Here is a 21,534-nt window from a genome sequence, read left to right as displayed (position 1 = left end):
AGTTTTTTCAAAGAAGCAGCTTTTGGCGTCTTTATTTTTCTATTTTATGCCTTTTTTTATTTTCATAACTTTCTTCTCTACCTTTATTATTTTCTTTCTTTCTTTCGGTTTAATTTGCTGTTCCTTTTCTAATTCCACACATAAGGTGGAAGCTTAGATCACTAATTATCAGTCTTTCTTTTTTTCTCACATATGCATTTAAAGCTATAAATTTTCCTCTAAGCCAGCTTTGGGTGCATTATACAAATTTTGATATGTCACATTTTCAGCATAATTTAGTTAACATATTTTCTAATGTCATTGTGGTTTCTTTTCATTCATGGGTTATATAGAAGCAAACCTCATCATTTCCAAGCATTCAGGGATTTCCTCAGTCTACTTTGACTACTGATTTTCAGCTCAATTACACAGTGCTCAGAAATACTTTCATTTTTGCATGATTTCAATTCTTTAAAATTATTTGAGATTTCTTTTTAATGGCCTGAGGTAAGGTTTATTTTGGGAAATGTTCCAAAGGCACTTTAAAAGAATACTTTTATCAGTTCAGTGCAGTATACTAAATACCAGAATTAAGTCAAATTTGTTTGTTTTTTCCAAATCTTCTCTAGCCTTACTAATTTTTTTATCTAATTGGCCTATGACTTTATAGAAAGGATATATTAAAATCTCCTGTTATAATTGTAGATTTACTTCTCTTTCTAATTCTTGCTTTGTATGTTTTCAGGCTGCACTGTTAGGTGCATACAAATTTAGAACTTTCACATCAATGATTGTTTTATCATAATGAATAGCCCTTCTTTATCTCTAGTAATGCTTCTTGCCTTAAATTCTACTTTGATAATAGCATGCACACATAAGATCTTCTTTGGTTATAGTTTTTATGGTTTACTTTTCTCCATCTTTAAAATTTCAACCTTTATATGTCCTTATATTTAAGGTATTAGTCTTATAAGCAGATTGAGGATTTTTTTTTCTTTTCATTGTAACAATATTTGTCTATTAACTGGGAGTATTTGATCTCTTTAAATATAATGTAACCATTGATACACCTGGGTTTAACTCTACCATCTTACCATACTGTTTTTTTTCCAATTATCCAACATGTTCTATGTTTCTTTTTCTTCCTTCCTTGCCTTTTTAAAAAATCATATTTTAAAAGTTATTCCATTTACATTAGCTTGTTAATTACATAATTACTCTTTTGATGGTTACCCAGGGATTAGAAAATGCTTCTTTAACTTATTAGAATCAGATACAAAGTAGTAATCTTATAATTTCCCAGATATTTCAAGGCTTTAAACACTTTTACTTGCTTTAATCAGCAATCATTTTTGTGCCATTTTCATATATTTTAATTTCATATATATTTTGCACACCATAAAAAGTATTATTGCTTTATGTAGTCAATATTCATTTACATTTATGCTCATATCTTCTCTCCTGGACCTCTGTACTTCCAGACAGAGCCCCTCCTGCTTGGCAAACGCTGAACTCCTTTCTTCTTGTCCAACCAACACGAGACTGCTCAAAATTCTGCTTGACCTCTTAGCCCTCAGCCTGAAACACTAAATATTTGGCAAAAGCTACAAGGGGAAAAGAAGCCTAAAAGTACTGCTACATTTGATGTTTTCAAATGTTAGTGTTCAGCTTTCCTAGTTGTTTTCAGTGGGAGGATTGGTCTTCAACAAGATATTTCACCTTTACTAGAGATAAAAACTCTGTTATATACTATTAATTCTTAAATAATTTATATAATCTTATAAAGATAAGAGCTACAAGTTATGACTAAGGTATACATTCATATATGCTAATAAGAGATAATTCAAGTTATGCCTTTTAAAAAATAGTTTACTAATGGAACAGTTGCTATAAATCAGAAAATCTATATGATCCCCAAAGAGAAAAATCTGCAAAAAGACTTTTTTGTGAGTAATAGTTCCCACAAAGTTAAATGCTATTTTTTTGTTATTTTGTTTAACAAAGTATTGAAATGAGATACAACTGCTTTAGAAATGTTGAATATAAAGTGCCTATGGATGTAAGTGGTAAATATCTATATCTAAAATTGAATTCAGGAGTCAATAGCATGACTCAAGGGATTGAAGAAGACTATCCTTGAGGGATAATATTCTACTAAGACAGAACATATAAATATGTAATTAGAAGTCAATATTAGGTAATAAATATTAAATCTAATATCAAATATCAGAAACAGTATGAAGATAAATAAAAAGTTGCATAGAATAGGGGATGAGCAATTTAAAGGAGAATAGGCATCTCAGAATAAGACTCAGAAAGGAGATGAATGTGAGTAAAGTTCTTAAGCAAGGCAAGAGCAAGACAAAGAGAACAATAAGTCCAAAGGGCATAAAGCATAGCTGACCCATAGAATTACAGGAGTTCAGGGCTTTCCAGATTGTGCTAAGGAACCTGTACTTTAGCCACTGAAAGATTCTGTAAAGGAGAGTAATGCTGTCAGATTTTTTCTTTCTTCTTCTTTTTCATCGTTTTATTTTCTTAGCCAGATTACTTGGCAACAATGAGAAATGTAAGTTTCGAGGAAAGTACGGAGATTTAGGAGACTATACACTTTTCCCAGAGAGAGACAATGGTATGAACTCAAGTAGTAGCACTGAAGCTGGAGAAAAGCTATATTTAAGTGAGTTTTAAGATGTACATATATAACAAGAACTCAATATATATTATTTTCTCCCCTTTGTTACAAATATATACCTTATTTTCAAGGTTTCAGTGTTAAATATTTCTCAGACATTAATTATGTATATCAAAATTAGTGAAAAATTAAAATAACTATAAGCTAAGACTGATTAAAATGAACATGTATTATTATCAAATATGAATGAATTCCTTATAATCTTGATAAAGTATTCAATCACCTTTTACAAAGACAAATGACAGTGTTGAATACTGTTATAGACTGAATTGTGTACCTTCTCCCACCTCCCCCATAATTCATATGTTGAAGCCCTAATCCCCAATGTGACTGTATTTGGACAAAGGGCCTTTACAGAAATAATTAAGGTTAAATGAAGTCATAAGGGTAGGACCCTAATCCAAAATGACTGGTGTTCTTATAAGATGAGGAACAGATCCAGGGAGATATGCATACTGAGAAAAGGCCATGTGAGGATAAGGCAAGAAAGCAGCCATCTGCAAGCCAAGATGGGAGGTCTCAGGAGAAACCAAACTTGCCCACACCTTGATCTTGGATTTCCAGCCTTCAAAACTGTGAGAAAACAAATTTCTATTGTATAAGCGACCCAGTCTGTGGCATTTTGCTATAACAGCACTAGCAAACTCATACCAATACCAAACAGGATTTTTCAAAATCCAAAGTAATAGAATATTTATATACTTCTGTAAGTATTTACATTTTGTTCCATATATGGAATTAAGGCCATTGCAAATAGACAAAATTGTATATAAGTGCATAAATAAGAACTGCTGGAATTGAAAAATATGGTTATCTACTGCTAAAATGACAATGCACTTTAAAGAGAAATAATACAAATGTGAAAGTAACAGAATATGTGATGTAAATATACTATTGCATAGAAGACAACAGATTCTACTGGAATGCATTGGTAAGATTTGTTTTGACAAGTTGGAATGGCAAAGAAATACTTCTGACATAGTGCTGTGTAATTATAAACATGCTATTATAAACTTATAGATGAAACTATATCCTAAAACTAAAGGATTATAATTTGATTTCACAAAATATAAAATTAGAAAATATAGTATAATATAATTAAATGAAGGAGCAACCAAACTATCCAAGAAATATATATTCAGTTGTTTCAGATGGTACTATGGTGTTTCAAAGCACCATTAGAAAAATATAAAGGAAAATGCACAAGTATAATAAGATGCCTAAACATGACCTAAAATTATCTTCATAGTTATACTGTATACAATGACTATTTATGAAGCCATCTCTCTGATATCTAACAAGACATGAAATAAGCAGGTATTTAGGTCTGAGTGATTCAGCTTTCAAGTCTGGCTTCCCCAGTATTCAAATCTTTGCATTACTCAGAATACCTACATATAAAACATTTAATTCTCCATTGTATCTTAAAAGCCTCTAACAGGATTTGCTAGAATGCATACTGGGAAAGTGCAAACCAGTGGACACACGATAAAGCTCCTAACCTTTAGGTCCACCAATAGGTTTTAGTAGGTTTTTAATACACTAACGGCATACATCTACATAGCTGCATGCTGTTGAGATAATGGAATTTCATGCTACCTGTAATTTCATTTTACCTGTAGCAGTTTGTCCCATACATGCAGGATGACCTCTTGATCTTGTTTTCTTCAGTACCTTGTGGAACTGAATCAGGTGCCTTTGCATGCAGAGTTTCAGGATTAGAGAAATCACAGGCAGACTCAGGATGAGATCCTTGAAACTCACTGCAGAATGACTTGCCTTGGGCACTTGAACAACTTTCAGAACAGCTCACTGCCTCATCTTCTTTATGTGGTGTTCCTTTAGTGACAATTTTATGCTCAGAAACCTCACCAAGTTCATCTACTGGGATTTTATTTTTCAATATATTAGTCTTCATATTATCCATTTCTGTGTTACTTAATGTGATTGCAGAAAACGATTGTGGCATTTCCTATAAAATAAATCAGAAAAAGTCAGAAATAAATCAAACAAATTTTTAAAAGAAACAAATTTAAGCATAAAAATGTGAAACTACAAGATCCATGCAATACATAAATTTAAAAAACTTTAAGAGTCACATTTTTTTTTTTTTTAAAGATGACCGGTAAGGGGATCTTAACCCTTGACTTGCATTTCATATTAAATAAATATCAAGTTGTTCTCCAAAAACAGTGAACCAATATGAACTTCCGCGAGGAAAAGAGAACCTTGACTTCCCCATACCTCCCAGCACCAGGTGTTAAGACTGTTTTTCAGCTCTGCTAATCTATAGGCCAAAAAATGCTCTCTCGCAGTTGATTTACTTTGCATGTTCTTTTTGTTGTTGTTGTTTTTAAAAAAAGATGACCGGTAAGGGGATCTTAACCCTTGACTTGGTGTTGTCAGCACCATGCTCACCCAGTGAGCTAACCGGCCATCCCTATATGGGATCCGAACCCGTGGCCTTGGTGTTATCAGCACTGCACTCTCCCGAGTGAGCTATGGGCCGGCCCAAGAGTCACATTTTAAAGTTAGTAAAAATACAACTATTTTCTACGTCTCTACTTTAATAACTTTAAAACAATTTGCAGTTATTAGAAAATAAATTTACAGTTGTATCAATCCTTTACAATTACGTCAAACATTCAGTGAAAAATAACCAGAAAATACAAATGAAACATAACAGAAGACATTTGCTTTCATCTGAACTGCAGAGTCCTTTTAATTCTTACTTCCCACTAGCACAAAGAGTAAGCCTAATATCATCCCATTAAAAATGACCTCTTAATTATTTGTAATTTTTGTGGAGTACAAACGTTGATCAGATAAACCCCAGTTCTCCTGGTAACCATTTCTAAGATGTAGTAATAACATATCAGACACACATGAATGTTTACCTCCATTTTATAACCAAGGACTCATGTATGCGGGCTGCCATCTGGAAAAAGCTCATTTTGATATTACTTAATATACAACAGCTCAAATTTCTTAGGAAAATATTATTAGCATGATTTCTTTTAAACTAATTACTTAAGTGTTTTTTTTTTTTTTTCTTTTTTTAAGAAGCACAGCATGTAACTTTAAAATGCTATCCTGGGCCGGCCCGGTGGCGCACTGCGCTAGTGCGCCGCTTGGGAAGCGCGGCGGCGCTCCCGTCGAGGGTTTGGATCCCACATACAGACCGGTTCCCGCTCACTGGCTGAGTGAGGCGCGGGGGCAACACCGAGGGTTGCGATCCCGTTGCCGGTCCCGGTCCGGTACGGGGGTGACACTGAGGGTTGCGAACCGTTGCCGGACACGGAAAAAGACAAAGAAAAAAAAAAATGCTATCCTGACTTGCAAAACAAACCTAAATCTTATCATGGTTCTAATACAGTAACAGATAACCTCTGGGAAAAGCAATCATTTGGCTACCTCTTGTAGTTGACCCTCAGCTGGTACTATTCATGTCACATCCCTCCAAAACATACATTCTTTGCTTCCAAACTGCTCCACTATACCCCAATCTCATCCCCCTTCACTACAAGGCTAACTGGCACACGCCAGTGACTGAAACTCTGGTGTGGGAATGGAGCAATCCTGACCCACCTCTGCACTTGGCGGTCCCCCACTGGGTCATCTCTCCCCAGTTTTTTCTTTTTTTTCCCTGTTCAGGTAGCAATGGGGTAGGTCAGCAAATCTAGTGGCTAAGTGGATGTCCAATAAAATGCCACTCTCTTGTTCCTGTTGGCATTTCCAAACTCCACAAGTAAGAGCACTACTCTTATCTTGATTTTAAAAAGGGAGGAAATAACTGCTCCCCACAAACATTGCACATCCCTAGACCTTAAAAACTTTCTGGCCTCTCAGCTCTCTTTGTATAAGGCATAGAAATGGGATGGTAAACACTTATCCTACCCTTCAATAAGCCCCACAGGGAAATGGCACATTCTCAGTGCTGGGGGCTCCTTTCAAACATAGTATACTTATACTTAGCACTGAGTCTCCAGCTTTGGGTCTCAGCAGCAGTTTTTGGACAACAGAGAAAAATACCACTCAACATCCTGTCACATTTATTATAGAAAGGGAACACAATGAAGGAACTGTTTAAGTAAATCAGAATACATTCTTACTATGAAACACTATGCAGATATTGAAATAATGACAGATCTATCTTTAACTAAACAAGAATATCTGTACTGTGATGCCTTTTAGCTTTTTAAAAAAATTTTTAAATTCCTTAAATATCTATGTATGTATTTACTTGTGTAAATCAAAATGAAAAGTTTTGGAAGAATACAAACCAAAATATTAGTAAGGCAACTGGACTGAAGTGATGAGGCAAACCAGGGTTTTCAGTCTTTACTTCACATGCTTCTGAGTATTCTATTTTTTGACATAAGCATGTATTATTTTGTCATTTCAAAAATGAAAAACAAAGAAAATGAAATATATGAAATGAAATGTGTAGCATCATATTTCAATTCCTTCTACTTCCATAAAATATAAAGGATTTGTTTTATTTAAAAAGTTTTTAAATCCTCACAAGGAGTATGTTTTACATGTTAATTTACTCTGAAAGAGAAAGAAATGTTAAAGTCACAGATATCAATACTATGGATCTCAAATATATTTTAAGAGGCACAAAAGCTAGAATTCATAATGCTCTTTATGGAACTCCATAAAATATTGATATACAGTAGACCTGTGGCATTCAAGAATTTAACATTCATGGTTTCAATTATTTATTTTCAATTATTTATAAATGATCCCAAAACATGCGGTAATTTGTAACTTTGCTGAGACATAAGTTTGTACTGTACCAATTTCAAAGCCCATGAGCTAGACCAAGTCACCGAACTGGCAAGATGGAAGGTGCTCTGTACTTGGAAGAAGTAGGGGAAAAACAGTGAACTCCATATTTCCTAAGCTTCCCACACTGCTTATTTCTTAGATGAGATGAAAATGTGAAGGATTAAGTGTGGAAGGCTAGAGATTCATGATAGAAAAGCCAGATCCCCTACAATGTAAAAATACACATCAGAGACTTTAGGAAAAGTGAAACAGAGCTGGTAGAAAGTGGCCTTGGTGCTTGAGAGTGGCTCTCTTATAGCAGCATTAATTCATTCATGAGGGTGCCCTCAGAACCTAGACACCTCCTATGAGGACTCATCTCCCAATACTATTGTACTTGGAATTCAGTTTCAAGGTGAATTTTTGGAGTAAAATTTTGTTAATGGCTTAATATGACAATGATTTATTATTTCTTATTATTGGAGAGGACAAAAACATTCAAACCATGGAACCATCCTTTTCATTAAAGTTAATCAATTCAAGCACCCTCATTTTCACTTCCAAATTAGACAATTACAAAACTGGCAAGGAGTGTAGAAAAATACAGAAGAACTGATGAAAAACGTGGACGACTTCAGAGTTAGAAAACTCTTATACACAGTCTAATATTTATGATAGAAAAATCCACTGTACCCAAAATGAAAAGACTTATGTTTGACACCCTGGGCCTCAGTGTCTTCTGAGGTGTTGAATGATGGTATGTCAGTAGCACTCTACTTCAAGGGCCCATTAAAATTGAGAGAGCTTATTTAAGATACTACTGATGCACAGACCAAATGAATCAGAATCTCAGGCAACCTCTTGCCACTAGATTACATAGGTGGGCCGAGCTTCCTGTTTTCTCTCACATTTAACTTTCTCTTTCACCTGCTCTGCTTTGTAGCCATCTCTGTAGGACTAGCTGCTCACCAGTGTTAATACTGAAACCAGGCAGGGATAGAGGGTGGGGTCTGGAAAGGTCCTGCTTGGGTCTTCAGTCTAAATCATGTTCTCTGGCACAGTTTAACCATACAGCTCTGCATAAAGACTTATGAAACCTGAAGCCTTGTTTTTCCTGTGCTAGGAGTGGTAAATCTTCAGAAGCCCTAAGAGAAGCAAGAGCAATTGGCCAAATAGAGCTCAGGCATTCCTGGGACTTGGCTGTAGTACTCCCTTGATGTCATCAAACCCTCACAAATATTATGAATATCTTGGATCTGTTTGCCGTTTCTTTCTACAATCTTAGAGTTTTTCTTGTGATTATCAAAGTTTATGGGTTGGAATAAACAGAGTAAAACGTATACTATAGATTTTCTTCTGAACAAAATAATTTCTCTTCTTGAAAAAAAGGGAAAATCAATAGATATGTTCAGGGTTTACAGAGTAGAGCACATGAGAGCCCAAAGTTTACATAAAATAAGTTTTATTTTAATAAGTTTTTATGGCCAATATATGTGAGCCAAAAAACATTTTGTTTTCATTTATTAAACTCGACTCTGTAAGTAAATAAAGGAGTTGAGTCTATAGTGACTTGACCCACTTCTCTAGCTGGAAGAGAGGTTCCAGTGAGAAGCTGGTTCCTCTCTCTGGGAGAAGAGGGAGGCATGAGGGGAGTACATAAAAGGACCGACCTCTGGGATAGCTGCTGGCATTTCACTCATTCCAGTGCAAGCTCTTCTAAGACCAATCCTATTTCTTTAGCTTTCCCTGCGACTAACAAGACAGGGACCCAGAGAGTTCAGCCACTGGTCTTACAAGGATCATGACAACTGTCATCTTAAGCCACCTCTCTCCAGAAAGGAAGAATGTCTGAACTTTCTACCCTGGGGCCATTTCTTTCTCTCTCTTTTTAAATGCATCCAATAAATAGGCCTCATTTTCTTCTTTAAGTACCAAGTGTTAAAGAATGCATAATTCCACCAAACCATATTAGCAAATTACAAAAACTGAAAGAAAGAGGAGGTCTATAAATGCTGTAAGTTAGCCCAGAAGTGATCCTGCAACAGACTATTAAAAACTACCCCATCTTTTGTTTTTTTTCTTCATACTTAGCGAGAAAAAGGTGATTACATGCAGTCTGTGCACGACCAATGGCATAGAAGAAGCCAGGTGTTCAGAAGGAAGGTGCCAAAGTATGACCAGTCAAGTGGTCTCCACTTTTTTTTCCAGTCTGACAATTTCTGTATTTAATGACTTTGTTTCCTACAATGCAAATACTATATTAAAGATTAGTTTCAAAAAAATAAAGATTAATTTCAGTAAGCCAAAAAAAGGGCTAGTTTTTATCTTCATAACCTCAATAATGAAAAGCAGTTTTTCTTTCTCTTTGTTGTATACAGCATATAATTAATTCCTAGATAGAATATTGGACAAAGAAAAGAAACAATCGAATAATGAATTTTTTAAAAATCACCTTGGATGAAATGACAGGCTCTTTCTGATCAGTGCTTTTGCACTTTTTTTCTGTATCTTGTTCTGCTGATATATTTTCTGAACTTCCTGATGAAATTAATCGCTTTCTTCCTTGCTGTGTTATGTTTGCATGGGTTTTATGTTTGCAGATTCCTTCTGTTCCACTGCCCTGGGTTACATTATTATCTTAAACACACAGAAACACACACACATAAAGAAAAAGAAGAAAATTATCGTCTGTATCTTCAAATGTCAATAATCCATACCAAACAAAGGAAAGGAAAAAAGAGTAAGTAAAGTTCCATTTATAGTAATGTCAACTTGAAAAACACTTATTTGCAAATCTCAAAAACTACTAAGCAGCACGATGGCCAAGAGCTCCAGCTTTGGAGTATGCCAGGCCAACATGCCAATGTGGGTTCCATTCCTTAAGTGTTTCACCTCACTTCTGTGAACTTTGGAAAATGGGAATTATAATAACAACTCATAGAGTTATTAGGAGAAGTAATGAGGTAAGATATGTAAACTATCTAGCAGAATACCTGATACAGAAGATAAATAAGAAGATGATAGAAAATACAAGAGGTTCAAAAACTATTAGAATTAATTAGATGATTTAGCAACGTTGCCAGAAACAAAGTGAATAGAATAACTAGTGCTTTAAGTACATTTAAGTCAATTTTGTACTACAGTCCAATTAAAACAATGTCAACTCAATATTTATAATTTGCATCAAGATGTCGTAATGCAAATATTCACAGTACAAAATTAAGTGCAAATCAGATGGTGTGGGACTACTTCAATCTTCATCAGCACGTACCACTTCTTATGACTCCAAGTTGGAAGGTTAGAAGATGGGGGAAGAAGATTTCTACAGAGTAGTATGATACCCATGAAGATATAATCTACCAAGAGTGTTTGTTTTAAGATTTATGACTAGTTCTGAGGCCTGGAAGGCTGAGGGAACAAAGGTAACTCCAGATCAAGAGAGAGGAGGCTCTGAAAGCCTTTGTCTAAATATATTCATTTCCCAATCACTAAGGGACATGGAAAATATTTTAGCCCAAACCTGAAAAACTCATGATAACATCCAACGGCTAGTACCTGGAGCATAGAAAATAAAATAAATTAGAACTATATTGTCTAAAAAACAGAAAGGACAGTCTGATCACTATAAAAATTCACATACATATAAGGATTAAACCAAGAGTTAAAATGAGAAAAGATTCAGAAGAGAATGTAAGAGCATATCAAAAAAAGATGAACAAATGAAAACAGGACATATAGGAAGTAAATGTAGGTGGCTGTGCAGCAATATGGGATTTGAAGTCAGACAGAGCTACATCCCAATTACAGTTCTGGCATTTATTACATGATCTTAGGTAAGTCATTTAATATCAGTTAACACTATCTGACCTGTTCCTAACAATTAAAATAGAGGTTCCAAAATATTAAGTTGGTTTCAAATAACCTAAGTGAATATCAATTACCGCAATATAGTTCTAAAGCTGCAAAAGACATAGGAAAGTTACTCATATCTAAATGAGCCTAAAATACATCCTGGAAATTGATTTTTAAAAATCCCTTGCATTGGTTTATTGACCTCAGTCATTTATTACTTAAACAAACAAAACAATTTTTAAAAATACTACACAGAAGAAAATGTCTAATTATCTTAACTTTTAATTAGCAGGATTCAAGTACTAAACTGTCATATACTTGTAAATGTTTCTGTCTTTGAAGGAATTAAATAACCTAACCTTGCTCTTATAAGTACTTCCAAGTTTATAAGATGAAGATATGCCTGAATCCAAAGACTTTTCTATCTTATTTTCAAGTTTTAGCATTTTCAGTGCATTGTGTACTATGTAATATTCCTGTCCAGACCAATGTCAAATAATTCTCATTTGTATTTTCAAGGAAAAGTGCCTAAAAAGGTGCTTCATATTTTATGTGGAACATCTATTGAGTGAAAGTTAATAGCTGGTTATAATTTGAAGCAAAATATATTTTGGACTATCACAAGCAACCTAACTGTGGTAGCACAGAAAATTATAGTACAAAACAACTCTGAAAAAAAACTTGTTTGTGGGAAGGCAGTTCACATTAGTCCAACTTTTGGTCAAGTAAATTTATTCTTTCTATTATCAGAGAAATTGTTCTACTGAAGGAAATTGCTTGCCACTAACCCTTACCATTCCCCATTTCTGTCTGTATTGAGGATTACCATACTTAATGAGATATGTACTGAAATGATTGCATGGGTGTGGGGGGGGGGGCATTGAAAACCACTGTACTAGAACAAAACCCTTACCAAGAAACTCTAAGGCTTAGATTTGAAAATACTCCAGATTAAATCACATCACCCTCAATGCAAAATATATAACCTACTTTTCCCATGAGAACACTAATCCTACCATAATCCAAACTAGCATTAAATAAAGTATATTCTGTAAATAACGTACTTGATCAAAAACTTTAGTAGACTGCTATGGCCACTATATAGAATATGATAAGCACTAAGAATAGTAACATTCTAACTAGAATATGTATTCATTTGTGCTGTTAACTTATAAAAGATAACATTCAAGGTAAAATGGCAGAATAGCCTAATCTTGATCAAAAACTTTAGTAGACTGCTATGGCCACTATATAGAATATGATAAGCACTAAGAACAGTAACATTCTAACTAGAATATGTATTCATTTGTGCTGTTAACTTATAAAAGATAACATTCAAGGTAAAATGGCAGAATAGCCTAATTGAACACTAATCATCCCAAATAAAACCATTATAAATTCAGGATAAAATATTAAAAAAACAACTATTTGAAGGCACTGGAGAGTGCCAAAAAGGCAGAGCTGAGTAAGGGTCTAACCTTGAAAAATTAATTACAACCTATGAGGTATGTGAATTTGTGGCTTTTTTCCTGAGGGCATTCTCCAATTCACAGGAGGCAGAACGTGCTGCACGCTTACTGGTCTAAATAGTCAAAAGACAGAGCTTGAGGCTAGGAGAACAGACAGAAAGTTAGGGATAAAATCCTTGAAGAAGGGAGCCTCAGAAGGGGCAAGAATCAAAACCTACATATAAAATCAACCAAATCCTTGAGTGACTGCTAAACTACACGTGCATGGGGGAAACCCCAGGAACCCAGAAAAAAAAGCAGCAGGTGAAAACTGAAGAACTAAGTAGAGACTAAGCTGCTGTCTGCAACAGAGGAAACCACACTAATTGCCTATTAGAAAAAACAGTATTTCTTCAGAGGAATATAACGAAATCAAGAGCCTCTGCAATATATCATTCATAACATCCAATATCCAATAGAAAGTCACTGGACACAGAACACACAGGAAAATGTGACCCATGTAAAACAAAAACAAGTCGTCAATAGAAACGAAACCAGAGATGACTGAAAAGTTGCATACAGACACAGACTTTAATGAGGCTTTTATAAACATAATGAAGAATTTATAGAAAAAAAAATATATAATGATTGAATAAATGGGGAATACCATCAGAGAAACAGAATCTACTAATAAAAAAAAAAAAAAGAGGAATCCTAGAACTGTAAAGTACAATAACTGAAATAAAAAATTTGCTGTACAGAAAATAAATATCTGTTATTTAAGCCACCTAGGCTACAGTATTCTGTTATAGCATCCTGAACTAAGACAAATTTTCAGAAAATATATAAAAGAGTAATACTTCCCATTTTAACAGACCAGCATAACCCTTATATCAAAACCTGACAAAGACACTACAAGAAAAGTATAGATCAACATCACCCAGAACACAGATGAAAAATCATTAACAAATTAAAAAAAAGAGAGAGAGAGAGATAATACATCATAGTCAAATGAGTTTATTCAGGAAGGCAAGGTTGATTTAATATTTAAAAATCAATAGACATAACTCATCATATGAACCAAATAAAGAAGAAAAACCATATAATCATCTTATTAGATATATAAAAAGCATTTAACAACATTCAACAACTATCAAGATAAAAACTCAGAGAAATCAGAAACAGAAGGGAACTTTTTCAATCTGGAGAAGGGAATTTATGAAAAAACAACAAGTAATTTCAAACTTAATGGAGAAAGGCTACTTTTCCCTGAATATCAGAACTAAGGCAAGAATGTCCACTATCACCAATTCTTTTCAACATTTGACCAGATTCCCTAGACAAGGCAATTAGAAGGGGGCAAAATAAATAAATAAAAGGCATATACATTGGAAAGAAAAAAGTAAAACTGTCTCTATTCACAGACAATATTGTCTACACAGAAAATTCCAAAGTATTTATAAAAAAGCTACCAAAACTAATACATGAGTTTAATAAAGTCATAAAATACAACATCAATATCCAGAAATGAATAGTATTTCTATATACTAGCAATGAACAATCAGAAATTGAAATTTAAAAAATAATACCACTTATGAATAGCATCAAAATATGAAATACTTCAAGTAAATTTAGCAAAACATGTGTACAACTTGTAATTGAAAACTACAACATCGATGAGAAAAATTGAAGACCTAAATAAATGCAAGAGTTCTACACACTTAAAAAGGGTATGTAAAATATATCTCAATAATTCAGACTTTAAAACATACACAGTAAGGTACCACTGCACACCATGGGAACAGCTAAAATTAAGAAAGACTGCAACACCACATGTTGGTGAAAATGTGGATATACCTCATATATTTCTAGGGCCTACATAAATGGTACAACCACTTTGGAAAAAAATTTGGAAGTATCTTAGAAAGTTAGCATACACCTACTCATCGCTCCCTTATTCGCAAGAAATGAAAGCATGTGACTACAAATGCACTTGTGTAAAAATAGTCATTGCAGCTTTTTTCACAATAGGCAAAAACTGGAAACAACCCAAGTGACCATCAACAAGGTAATGAATAAAAAAACTGATATATTCCAACAACAGAATACTATTCAGCAATAAAGAGAAATAAACTACTGATATGTACAAAACCACAAATGAATCTCAGACATTTTATGAGAAAAAGAAGCCAGAAACAGAGTATTCACTGTAAAAAGTAATAAATAAATAAGGACGGCAGGATATTGTTGTTAGAGCTGTTTAATGGGTACAGGGGAGTTCATTATATGTACTGTTCCTTTTAGTTTATTTTTGAAATTTTTCACAAATAAAATTAAAAAGAGAATGTTTAAATTTGGGAAGGTTTCTTATTTCCTTATTTAGTCAGTTTTTATAGTTTTGTGTAGAAAAACCTTTAAAAAGCACTTTGATACCACAGTTCTATTTGTTCCACTTGTATCTAACACTATCTCTAGACCTATGACTAATACTTTTAAAACTACTATACAGCAGAACTGAAAAGATTTTAAAACTATTTACATGGTATTTGAACAACTTTTACGAATGCATATGTATGTTAGAGATGCCCATCATTTCCTTCCTGACCAGACCCTCTTAGTAAACATGGACCTAGGGGACCTAACTCAAAGTGGGCCAAATAGATTCTCTTATCTAGAATTTGGAATTGAGACACAGTAGCCAGGTAAACTGTTAGACAGCAAAGGCTGAAAGAGAGGGAAATTTGGGCCAATGTCAGAAGTGAGGATAGCCAAAACCACATGCAAAATCATAGACGGACAGAAACTACCAGCCTTTGCAGCAAAGAGAGAGAAACGGAGAAGAGAGGTCATGTGTCCAGAGAAAGGAAGAGAAGTACTGCCTAATCATCCATCTCCCAGAAGACCTGATTATATTTCTTATAATTGTATTTGTATCACCTCACAAGTTAATTAAACTAGCCTGAGTAAGTTACTATGACTTCCCCCAAAATAAAATGCTGCCTAAATAAGACAATTAGTAAACATTTAAAAAATCTTAAAATAATGGGAACACTCAGCAGAAGACATAAATCACTGTGATATGTACCATGAGTGAGCTGCACCAGGACAAGAGGTCCCATCTTCACTGAGTCCCCCAGCACATAACATTGTGCATCTGGTACTTTTTTTATTTAACTGAATTAATTTTAAATGTTCTTATTGTTCTGGTCTTTTATCCTTACACATGACAGGAATGAGTTTTTTGAAAATCTACATCATAATAATAGCATATAAGATAATGACACCTGTTTAATGAAAAAAATAATTACTGATGGTGTTTGATAAGTGGCATAAAGTAATAGCTTATGTTTTAAATTAGACTTCAGGTACACATTTTAAAAAGTTTTAAGCTATGCATTTATACAACCACTACTCTATCTTTACAGAGATAGTTTATAGTTTTTGTTCTGAAAACTTTTAAATTCTGCTTAGTGTTTTCTTGAAAGTAAGCATTAGAAGGAACAAAAACCTACCTCCACTGATTACTGATGCTGAAAGGTTTTGATCACTTAAATTTTCTGCTAACATCCAAGCTGGAAGGATTCTTTTCCTCTGGGCAAGGTTTGGCTGCTGTGTACTGAAGTCTCTACCTTCACCTAGGAAAGACTAAAAATGCATCTACATATTAATTACTAAAACTAATTACGCATCCTTAATGAACTTGTGAAGTTATTCACTTTATAGAAAACTACCATTAAAATATCCATCTGCAATTGTGGACTGAGTCAAATTTCTTTATTCATTATTAGTTGAACTGTTGGACTAGTATGATATTCTCTAGATCTTAACAGCAAAAGCACATCAATGCTAGCAATACTGTCATAATATGCCTACTTTCAGTTGTCTTTTCTCCCCTCAAAATAATTTGAAGGACATGTTGTAAATGGACGAGATCTTAAATTTCTCACCACACTATTTGTGGTAGTAGTCTGGATCTTGGTTATTTCTGTGCTTCTTTCCAGCTGTGAGGCACCAGTTGTCTCATCAGGTAAATTAATCACAGGGGATTTTGGTGTTTCATTCAATATATTATCTTCATCAAACATTTGACTGTTTCTATGAAATAAAACAAATTTGGTTTTTAATAATTTAAATTTAAAACACTTCTGCTGCCAACCATGTCATTGCAAACGTGATTCTTCTGTGTGTGTCTGACTGGTGTGTTCTGCTCCTTTTCTCAGACCTAGTAAAAACAATAAAAGCAGATTATAGTGTAGTAGAATAAAATATATAGACTAGAATATGTTCTTCATCTTCTGCCTACTGTACTGCTAGTTAGGCTTTCAGATAAAAAAAAATAAAGTCCTGAGTTCAAGTTTACACACAGCTACTACCAGATATCTGGCCAGTAGAACCACTATGAAATCTCCCCAAACTTGTAGTATGATTAGAAGCTAAATGTTCTGGCACAGGAGCATTCATGGACACATGTGCAACATACTGACAGAAGTTACCTTATGCTCTCAGCAAAGTGCAGTAAGATCATCCAAAGTTGTTGGGTCATTATTACTTGTGTATGCATAGAGATGACTCAACAAATTTATTCTTTTAATTTAAAAATGTGCACGAAATACTACTTAGAAATAAAAAGGAACAAATTGCTGATATGTGCAACAAAGATCAATCTCAAAGGCATTCTGCTATGTGAAAGAAGCCAGACACAAAAGTTATATTGCACAATTCCATCTATATGACATACTAAAAATATAAAGCTACAGGGACATAAATCAGATCAGTGGTTACCAGGGATTGCAGGTGGAATGAAGGAACTGACAACAAAGATGCATGAGGGAACTTTTGGGGGAATGGAAATGTTCCATGTCTCATTGTGGTGGCTTGTGGTGGCACTTAACACGACTATATACATTTGTCAAAGTGCACTAAATTGTACATTTAAAATGGGTGAATTCTACTGTTTGTAAATTGTTCCTCATTAAACATGTATTTTAAAACCTTTACAGATCAAAGGTTTCTTTTCCTAGTTCATTTCTTTTTCTTTTAAAAAAATTTTTATTGAATCAAAATTGATTATACATATTTTTGGGGTTCAACACTGAGTTATGTTGATCAAATCAATATTACTAGCATATATATTGTCACAAATCGTAATTATTCTTTATGCCCCTTGCCCAATCTCTCCCCATCCCCCCTCGCTCTCTTTCCTCCCTCTAATTACCCTAGATTTCTTCTCTCCTTCTGAAAGAATAATGGTTACTCTGTTGATTTGTTGCCTAGATGATATGTCCAATGCTGAAAGGTATGATCAGGTGATGGAGTTTGGATGTGTTGTCCCCTCCAAAACTCATGTGGAAATTTGATCCCCAATGTGGCAGTATTGGAAACTTATTGAGTCATGGGGCGGATCCCTCATGAATGGGGGGAGGACTAATGAGTGAGTTCTCGCTCTATTAGTTCCCACAAGAGCTCGTTGCTTAAAACCTGGCACCTTCTCTCTCTCTCTTGCTTCCTCTTGCCATGTGATCTGCTTGTACCTGCCGCTGCCTGCCACTTTCCGCCATGAGTAGAAGCAGCCCGAGGCCTGTGCCAGATGCAGCTTGTCCCAGAATCATAAGCCAAATAAACCTCTCTTCTTTATAAATTGCCCAGTCTCAGGTAATTCTGTTATAGCAACACAAAACTGACTAAAGCATCAGGTCCCCCAATATTATAATGGAGCAGATGCTTCTTCTGCCACTCTGAAGTGGGCTTTGTGGAGACAGACCTCCTTTTCTTTTATCTCTACTGGTGACTCTCCTTGTGTTAATGTACTCCAGTGGCTGGCGGACCATCTGCATGGAGATTGTGGTGTCTAATTGCTTTCACAGCAGCCATGGTTATTGTGGTGGCTGTGGTGGGCCACCCACATGGAGGTGATGTTTTTGGCATGCTTCTTGGTGCTGGCAGTGTGCCTGATTGTGGGGAGTGTCTGGTCCCCAGCTCCATACCTGGGGTCCCCAGGTGGGCCCCGAGGCACTGGCACAGTGTGCCTGGTTGTGGGAGGGGGTCTGGTCCTCTCCTACATGCCTCGGGTCCCCGGGTGGGCCCAGAGGCACTGGTGTGGTGTGCCTGATTGTGGGAGGGCGGTCCGGTTCCCCCCTCCATGACTCAGGTCCCCAGGAGGCCCCAAGGTGCTGGTGGTGTGAGTGGTAGTAGGCGGGGGTCTGTTCCCCGGCTCCATACCTCATGTCCCCTGGCAGGCCCCAAAGCACTGGTGGTGTGCCTGAGCTGGAACTAATTTTTTGTCCTTTGCTTACTTCTAAAACAGAGGAACTTCCTGTGGGAACCAGTACTTGAGCTCTGTGGTTGAGCTAAATTGCTGCCTTGCTGCCATTTCCCTAGGGAAGGCTTTTTTCTGATCTGGGCCTGAGTTTTTTCAGCAAACTGCACCCCATGCAACTATGCATTCCTGACCAGTCTCCTCTGAGTGGTCCTGCCCTGATTGGGGGGCACATCAGCTGTCCTTGCTATGTTCAAGTGTTCTCCTAGTTGGCCTGTCTCCCCCATTGCCCATGCTCCAAACACTTCCCATGGGGCAGACCCTGTGCCAGTCCCTTGCAATGACTCACTGGCCTCTGAATGGCTCCCCTTTTTCAGCCATTCTGGCTCCTCACTCCTGTGTGGGACCATAGGAACCCTTTTAGTGGTCTTGCTGTCCTGGGGCCACCAAGGCCCTCTTCTCCCCTGCCGCCTCCAGTAACTCCATCTGAAGGGCACAGCTGCGGCTTCTGCTGGCTCCTGCCAGCTCCTGCTCCATGCGCTCAGCAGTTGCAGCCTTAAAGCAGCCACAGCCGAAATGCTCAGAGCAGTTTTTTCTTTCTCTCATCGTGGTTCCTCCTGCCTTCATAAACTCCGTAGGTCTCTCCTCCTCTTCCCCTCAGCTCTAGTGGCCCCAGCATGGCTGATGTTACATTTTTATAGTTGTAAATTGGTTGATTTGTGGGAGAGAGTGACGCTGGGGACTGTCTACTCTGCCATCTTGACCAGAACTCCCAGATATAAGATTTTAGAAATGTGTCTAGCTGAGAAGAGTCCAAGTAATGTCTTGGGGTTTGTTTTTTTGTTTTTGTTTTTTTGGTAGTATTTCTTACACAAGGAATAACCTCCTACAAAGGTAGAACTGAATTTTAATGGCAGGAATGAGTCAAAAGAGAAAAGTTACTTAGACTAAATTACTATGCAGCACCACTGTTCATTCAATAAGTATTTTTAAAACACCTATGTGTCAGGCACTGTGACAGGCACTGGGGATACAGACTTGAAAATGTATAATTGTTTTATCTGTGAAATCTCACTGCACTACAATAACCAGGTCAATCTTACAGGATACAGGTTCATTTCCAAATTATTATTTTTTTCTCAAAATTTCTTAACATTTAATTTGAAAAATATTAAGAAACATTCAAGAGTAGGACAATGACTTTTCCCAATTTACAGTATTAGAAATTAAGCAACATCATCAATTCCATTTCTAGATTATTTTCTATTCTGGCATAAGTTCAAGACTAATACATATACACCCTATGGCCCATAGATAATTTTTTTATTAATATTTACCAAATAAAAATGTAACACCAAAAAATCTAGAAGAAAACTATTTAACACTTAGTTCAAGAGGTCGAAGTGGAAATTATTCTATTACACCTTTATTTAAATGTCAAACACTGCCACTGTGATACAGACATACTTTGATTCTACCTTCAAATACTATCTTCAAATACTTTTATAAGCATTCAACTATCACAGGCTTTATGATGCATTATTACCAGACATTGTTAAAATATACAATTAAAACTTGGTAATTTATCTAAATACAGTATAATAATTTAGTTATCCTTTTTTACATAACCATAAAATTCATCTTGTGATACTACTCAATAATGTTGAGTATATTCACTGAGTCGTCATCCATCACCAAAATCTAATACTGGAACATATTCATCACCTCAAAAAAAAAATCCCATTTGCGTTAGCAGTCATTTCCAATTCCCTCTTCCCCCAATCCCTGGTAACCATAAATTTATCTTCTGTCCCTATGGATTTGCATTTTCTGGACATTTCATGTAAATGGAATCATACAATATGTGGTCTTTTATGTCTGGCTTGTTTCATTTAGCATAATGTTTAAGACTCGCCCATGTTGTAGCATATATCAGTATTTCATTCCTTTTATGGCTGAATAATATTCCATTGTATGTATACCACATTTGTTTATCCACTCAACAGCTGATGAACATTTGGGTTGTTCCCACCTGTTGGCTGTTATGAATAATGCTGCTGCGAACATCTGTCCACAAGTTTTTCTGTGGACATATATTTTCAGATCTTTTGGGTGTATATCTGGGAGTGGAATTGTTGGGCCACATAGTAACTGTATGTTTAAAATTTTGAGTAACTACCAGAATACACTCCAAGGAAGCTATACCATTTTACACCACCACCACAATGTACAGGAGTCCCAGTTTCTCTACATCCTCACCAATACTTGTAAAATGTCCTTTTGATTATAGCCATCCTATTATATATAAAGTGCTGGGATAACTGGATATTCACGTGCAACAGAATGAAGTTAGACTCCTACCTCATATCATATAAAAAAAATTAACTTAAAGTGGATCAGAGACCTAAACATAAAAGCTAAAACCTATAAAACTCTTAGAAAAAAACATAGGCATAAATCTTTGTGACCTTGCATTAGGCAATAGTTTCTTAGACATAACACCCAAAACACAAGCAAACAGAAGAAAAGTA

General features: G+C 35.5%; 1 protein-coding gene across 3 annotated transcripts in view; it reads right to left on the bottom strand.

Annotated features, from left to right (window-relative positions):
* The window catches only part of APLF (aprataxin and PNKP like factor), a 79,667-nt gene that overhangs the window by 25,387 nt on the left and 32,746 nt on the right, over positions 1-21,534 (bottom strand). For all 3 annotated transcript variants that reach the window (XM_008577836.1, XM_008577837.1, XM_008577838.1), the window contains 4 exons: positions 16,695-16,842; positions 16,260-16,392; positions 9,900-10,084; positions 4,291-4,646 (listed from right to left, as the gene is read on the bottom strand). In XM_008577836.1, coding sequence (XP_008576058.1) covers positions 4,291-4,646; positions 9,900-10,084; positions 16,260-16,392; positions 16,695-16,842 — 822 coding nt within the window. The remainder of the gene's footprint in view (positions 1-4,290; positions 4,647-9,899; positions 10,085-16,259; positions 16,393-16,694; positions 16,843-21,534) is intronic.

The sequence above is a fragment of the Galeopterus variegatus genome, unplaced genomic scaffold (genome assembly GCF_000696425.1).
Source record: "Galeopterus variegatus unplaced genomic scaffold, G_variegatus-3.0.2 Scaffold1586, whole genome shotgun sequence".
Lineage (NCBI taxonomy): Eukaryota > Metazoa > Chordata > Mammalia > Dermoptera > Cynocephalidae > Galeopterus > Galeopterus variegatus.
The sequence above is the reverse complement of the archived record's forward strand: the minus strand, read 5'-3'. Positions and strand labels throughout refer to the sequence as shown.